The 7166-nt window shown below is 35.7% G+C and overlaps 1 protein-coding gene across 5 annotated transcripts in view; it reads right to left on the minus strand.

Moving 5' to 3' along the window:
• The window catches only part of LOC106871661 (mitogen-activated protein kinase kinase kinase kinase 4-like), a 277960-nt gene that overhangs the window by 123661 nt on the left and 147133 nt on the right, over positions 1-7166 (minus strand). For all 5 annotated transcript variants that reach the window (XM_052970406.1, XM_052970404.1, XM_052970405.1 and 2 more), the window contains exon 5: positions 6876-6956. In XM_052970406.1, coding sequence (XP_052826366.1) covers positions 6876-6956 — 81 coding nt within the window. The remainder of the gene's footprint in view (positions 1-6875; positions 6957-7166) is intronic.

Below are 7166 nucleotides of genomic sequence, written 5' to 3' on the forward strand. Positions count from 1 at the left end.
ATATATATCAAGGCAGTTATTCAACTGCTGGATGTCCACCCTATCACTGACTACCGCCTGTCTCCAAGCAAAGTAATAATTCCCCCATGTTCATGTTCAGTCATCTTTCCATGGAAGATTGGAAACAAGGGACACTAGTTGTATGACGGTGCTACTTGTTTACAACCTGTGCACAGTGTCAAGACACAGAGATATAAAAGATTGCACACACGTACACACACACACACACACATATATATATATATATATATACACATACACACACACACACACATATATATATATATATATGGTGTTAGGAAGGGTATTGGCATTAGGAACGGCATCCAGCCATGGAAACCATGCCAAATCAGGCTGGAACCTGGTGCGGTTCTGCAGTTTACCAGTTCCACTCAAACCATCTAACCCATGCCAGCATGCAAAGTGGACACTAAATGATGATGATGACGATGGTGATGATATAGGTGTGTGTGTATTACTAAATCCACCTGCAGGACCTTGATCAACCTGGAGCCATAGAATAAGACACTTTGCCAAGGTGCCACACAGTCATACTAAGGCTGAAACTATGTAGTTGGGAAACAAACGTTTTAATCATACAACTATACCTCCGCGCGCGTGTGTGTGTGTGCGTGTGTTACTGAGTAATCCCACTTTGGTGAAAGCATGTCAGTATAACCTAGTTTAGAAGGCATTAAAGCAGTGAAGCCCAGAAATTAATAGATTTATTGTGTGGAAAAGTTGATAAGTCTTCAAATGAAGTTTATTTTTGTTACTGCCAGACATTTTAGATTACCAACTTAATGCTCACATTGAAATCAGCGCCTTTTAAACAGCCACTCAAATTCCTAAGTCAAGGAAAAGCCTTTATAGAGAAGCCTCCTTTATGCTAACATTAACAGAACATTACTACTTTAAATACAATAGCTACATCTCTAAAAGTGGATATGGCTAATCAATGCAGTTAATCCAAAATCTGGTTTAGTTTAATAGCCTCCAGAGCTGAATCGGCAGCAATAAGCATTTTCAGGAAACAGCAAATTAGCAAATAACTGCATGCGTGCACATGCACACAGATGAATAGGCACACACACAAACGCATCGCAAAGCGCACACTCCTACACACTTCAAAACTGAGTCAACTTTACACAACAGCAAATTCAAGGATCAAATAGCAGAAGAATCCTAACCAAACAAACCTCTTGATACCACTTCCTTCTCGCTTATTATTGTTTGATAATTCCAGCTTTCTCTTCCAATAACTGAAGTTAGTAATTAATGGTACTTCCTAATTTTCAATGCCAATCTAATATTAAATCTCTCCCAGCTGCTTCTTGCAGAGAGTTTGCAAAGTAATGAGTCTCTAAGCCCTTGTATGAACCCTCCCTGTTATTACAAATAAACTTTAGCATTTATACTGGCAATAATTCAAACTTCACCTTATCATTAACTAAACTGACCTAACTTTCCAGGTCAGCAGAAGAACTAATTTCACAATGAGTGCTGTCTTATTTCATTACCATAATTAATAGAATTTTAACTGTGTGAAATTGGTGGTCACCGTTTGCCAAAAGCAGATATAGGCTAAATAGCAAACAGAAACTAATTTAAATAGAATTTTTTATCAAAACAGTATATCTGATATGATAAATGTAAAATGACATGCATTTGCATTGAAATAATTATATCCACCACAGCTGGATATAATTGAAAGAATAACAACAGAGAAAAATGAAAGAAAAAGCAGAGGTAAATTCTATAGGACCACACCAGAACAATAGTCATGGCATTTATGGCATGTGTTGTTGTTGATATAAGTGGAGGCACAATGGCCCAGTGGTTAGGGCAGCGGACTCACGGTCATAGGATCGCAGTTTTGATTCCCAGACTGGGCGTTGTGAGTGTTTATTGAGCGAAAACACCTAAAGCTCCACGAGGCTCCGGCAGGGATCGGTGGCGAACCCTGCTGTACTCTTTCACCACAACTTTCTCTCACTCTGTTGTGCCTGTAATTCAAAGGGTCAGCCTTGTCACACTGTGTCACGCTGAATATCCCCCGAGAACTATGTTAAAGGTACACGTGTCTGTGGAGTGCTCAGCCACTTGCACGTTAATTTCACGAGCAGACTGTTCCATTGATCGGATCAATTGGAACCCTCGACGTCGTAAGCGACGGAGTGCCAACATGTTTTTGATGTTGTTGTTGTTTAGCTCCAGATCAACCTGGATCAAGCAGGTTTCTGATTGAAGGCCTTCCAGCCTTGGCCATCCTGTCTTTTGCCTATATGCAAGAAAATCATCATTATCATCATGTGACATCTGTTTTCCATGCTAGAATAGTAGATACGATGGTTTAACAGGAACTGGCACGTCAGGAGACTGCACAAAGCTCTGCAGACTGTTTTGATATGGTTTCTATGACCAGGTGTACTTCCTAATGCCAACCACTTTACAGAATGTATTGAGTGCTTTTTAAAGCAGCACCGGTAGCAGTGAGGACAAGACCCTGGGGTGAGTAATATTGAGGGGGGAAAAAAAGGGGTGTCTCGCATTCAAAGAGAGACATGGCTACCTCAGATGGGGACAGAGAGAGAGAGAGAGAGAGAGAGAGAGGAGAAAGATGGTGAAAATGTGACAGAGAATGGAAAAGTTACAGGGTGGTGTATATAGTGAAGTGGACCAGGGACTAAATTATTCAACATGACCTTTTCTAAGACAGCAGAGTATGATTTGAAGTACGGCTGGCTTCTATTTCAAGCAGACCTAGCAACCTATACATATGCTGTTACATCTGTATGGTGGTTGAAATGATAAATATGTTATATCAGCAGGAAAAATGAATTAATTAAAAAAAAAAAAAAGGAAAAAGAAATTCAGTTTAACATTTGACAACCTTGATAGTTGTAATCAATTGACATAGAATTGATAACTGGAGATTTTAATGAAAAAAAAAAAAATTATGAGAAGTAACTTAATTGAAAAATGAACAAGTAGTGAGCGTGTTTTGACAAGAATTGCTCAAACAGGAAACAGCATTGAACTTTTGGATTAGACAGCTAGCAACACTTCTTAACTTTTAAGAGTGGGCCAAAGTTCTCGAAACAGTACATACATTCAAATACTTAAGACTAATAAGAAACAAAATAGATATCTAATTGGTATTACTTCCACATAGAGATTAAGTTTCTTAATTCACTAACTTTAATAGCTAGTCTAAGAAAATCACAAATCATGTTGATGGAGAATAATTGTATTCAATGGGATGGAATTAATGTGTTTAGATAGAGATCAAACCAATGAACATTTTAGTATAAAAACTTCAATTATCTTCTAACTCTAAGTATCAGTCACTGAAAACCATTGGCCAGTTTTTAATAGCATAAATGAAAGCAACTTTAGTCATTAAACCCAAAATAAAAACGAAAGCATTCTTAGTTAAGCATTTTGGAAATAATTAAATATACCTACATTAGAGTATTTGATTTTTAATTATGCTGTATTTCTGAGATATTTTGAGTTAATCTTATATATTAACATAAAAAACTATACATTTTACAGCAAATATTCTGCAACAAGCTATTTCTGGGAACACAGCCACTCAGTTTAACACTTGTCTGTCTGTCTGTGTGCACACACATCTTGGGAGACAGTTGGTGGGTAATAGGGTCATATAAGAGTCAACCTCTAAAAATCTTTGGTAAAGTCCTTTAATTCTCTCAGAAATACAAAGATGTTATGTGTGAATCTGTGGACAACTAATTAATCATATTATCATCATCCTTTAACGTCCGTTTTCCATGCTGGCATGGGTTGGATGAAGGGACGTGGCTTAATAGTTAGGGTGTTCAGCTCGCGATTATAAGGTTGCAAGTTTGACTCCCAGTGGCACAGTGAGCCCTTGAACAAGACACTTTGATTCACATTGTTCCAGCCCACTCAGCTAGCAAAAATAAGTTGTACCTGTAATTCAAAGGGCCAGCCTTGTCACACTGTGTCTTGCTGAATCTCCCTGTAAAGTATGTCAAGGACATTCATGTCTGTGGAGTACTCAGTCACTTGCACATTAATTTCATGAGCAGGTTGTTTGTTGACCAGATCAACTGGAACCCTCATTGTCGTAATGGATGGTGTGCCAATTATATATATATACATATATATATACACACACACATATATATATATATATATATATATATATATATATATATGTATATCTAAGAATGGCATCACAACTGCCTGGGTTACAGAAGATGCATGGTTTCAATGCGTTTTCTGTCCAAAGCCTTTTTCTTTTTTTTCAGTCCTATGTACATATTATGAGCTATTATTTAGAACCGGATTGGCATTTAAGATACATCCTTTAACAAGAGATTTATTTACACACAGAAACAAACACACACACACATACACACACACTAAAAACAGCAGCTGACTGCTATAAAAGTTATATTGTTTTGCTCTTCTGAACTCAAGTCAACAATAGATAGCTGAAAGCTTTGGTCATATGTTTTTGCATTATGGGAGAGTGATAAGAAGGAAAAATATATGTAGGCAGTGAGAGGGTTATTTATAGAATATGCATTTTTGTTATCTAGGTTAGTAATATTTAATATTCTATTAGCAATTGGTTTCATAAGAAGGATAGTATTTGTGGTGCTTATGTTTATTGTGAATACGATAAAGAAGTGCTACTTTACAGTGGTCATTTTGACTCTTTAGCATTTAAACTGGCCATATTCAGCCAAAATATTCCACCCGTTTTATATTCAAACTAGCCAGATCCAGCATCTCACACCTACCCTACAATGTCATTCTAAAAATTAACAACCACGCCATCAAAATTTCAAAGCTACATGATTAATTCGTTGTGTGCATAACATCAATGACTGATGCATTTGGACACATCTTCAGTGATGTGCCTGGTATCATCAGGTGTTTCGGGTCCTTCAACATCATACACCCTCCCCCAGGTGACCCAGCTGGGGCTGATCAGACCCCAACTTGTATCCAGATGGCCAGCTAGCTACTCCATGGCTCTCCTCTTTTGATCCACAGCCATCTTGGATCACAGCTATCTTGGATCACAGCCATCTTGGATTCAAAACAGTGTGAATAAATAAGCAATATATTTGACAAGAATCTGAATGCTAAAGGGTTAAAATAACGTAATTGTTGGACTTAATCCTAGACGTATACATATTTGGGTACATTGAAACTCCAAGAATAACATAAAGATTAATGTTTGTATTATATTCTTACAGTTCAAAGAGTCTTTAACTCTTTTCTTACCATATATTTTCTTTGTAATATACTGATTTTGTTTCAATTAATTTTGAAAATAATAGCCCCCACCCCACCCCAACTGGCTCCTGTGCCAGTAGCACATAAAAAGCACCATCCAAACATGGCCAATGTCAGTTCCACCTGACTGGCTCCCGTGCCGGTGGCACATAAAAAGCACCCACTACACTCTTGGAGTTGTTGGAGTTAGGATGGGCATCCAGCTGTAGAAACCTTGCCAGATCAGATTGGAGTCTAGTGCGGCCTCCTGGCTTGTCAGTCCCCAGCCAAACCATCCAACCCATGCCAGCATGGAAAAGGATGTTAAACGATGATGATGATGAAGAATATTACACAATAACTTTATTTTTATGGAAGCTAAAGTTTGGAACATAAATTAACTTGAAATTTTGATGTAAAGTTTTACTTTAGGTCACCTTAAAACAGGAAGTTTTTGTCATAGAACCATGAGTAGTTTCAGGCAGTTTGGTATCGAAAGGGTTAAATTATATGCCGTATTTCTGTTTTATTTCGGATTTGTAAATTGAATTTTAGTTTTAAATATGTATTATTTATTTGAGAGGATTTTTGAATTTTAAATACATTTGTTCAATGAAGAGAAATATTATTTAAATAATGTTTCTTCTAAAGATTTAGTTTAAGTTTCAATCGTTTAAGCAATTTGAACATATATGTTATTAAACGAATAAATTAAGAGGATTTGCTTTTAAGAAAAGAATATTGGCTTTCAAATGATGAATGCAAGCCATCTTTTATTCATCATGTAAGAACCAATATTAATATCTCTTCTTAAAATTATATCTTAAGAACATATTCTTTTAATAACATTTACCTTAAAATTGCTAAAAGCTTCAACTCAGTTCCAACTAAAGAGAAATATATATTTAAATATTTAAATAACCATTTTATTGAACATAATGTATTAAAATTTAAAATCCACTGATAAAACTCAAATTGAACTTTAAAAATCCAAATAGAATACAAATGAAGAAATATGAGAGAAATATATATATAGACCCTTTAAACTGTTAGAATATAACTCAAAATACATTTATTTTGTGTTATTCTTAGAGTTCCAACATACAAAGCAGGTTCATACTTAGATTTAAATCCAACAATATTTTCCTTAAAATTAAAAGAGTCACCTGCAAAGCTTGCACTCTTTTATAATATTCACAGTAAACAGAAATGTAACATATAATCCCTCTTAATATTCATCCTTTAAAACAAACAGCCAAAAGAATTCCTTGTTCCTTTAACCCTTTTTTACCATATTTCTGGTGAATTACACAGCCTTTGTTATAATTAATTAGATGACACCACACATATTCTCTGTAACAAATTCTTTATTAGGTTCGTAGTTATTCTTCTCATAAGTAACATGTTAATCAATATCTCATGGACAGTTAAGAGCAAACAGACTGAGAGAACGGTAGAGGATGCAGGTATGAAAAATCTGAACAAAAGACAGGTGATGCTACATAACATGCCAGTAAAATCATGAGGAAAAAAGTACAACTTAACTTTAAAAAACTATAGATCATGATTCTATAATAGACTGATTTGAAACTTACCCATAGTTGGTCATCTTTTCCTGGTGGACTCTTCTTAATGAAAGCACCATAATATGTGGCAATGTTCCGATGATGTGAGTACTGTCAAAGAAAAACCAAATGGAGAATTTATTTTATATAACATTAAGGTTTTCATTGTGTCTGGGGACAGTCATTCTCTTTTAGTGCCTTATTAATTTGACACACTCGCTGGTCTGATTTCCACTCATTTACTTGTTATTTTTTACTAAAATTTTCATTACAACTTGCAACCTTTCCAATAGTCATTGATTCTGTCTGTTATTGGAATTG

Source organism: Octopus bimaculoides, chromosome 9 (assembly GCF_001194135.2).
Source record: "Octopus bimaculoides isolate UCB-OBI-ISO-001 chromosome 9, ASM119413v2, whole genome shotgun sequence".
Lineage (NCBI taxonomy): Eukaryota > Metazoa > Mollusca > Cephalopoda > Octopoda > Octopodidae > Octopus > Octopus bimaculoides.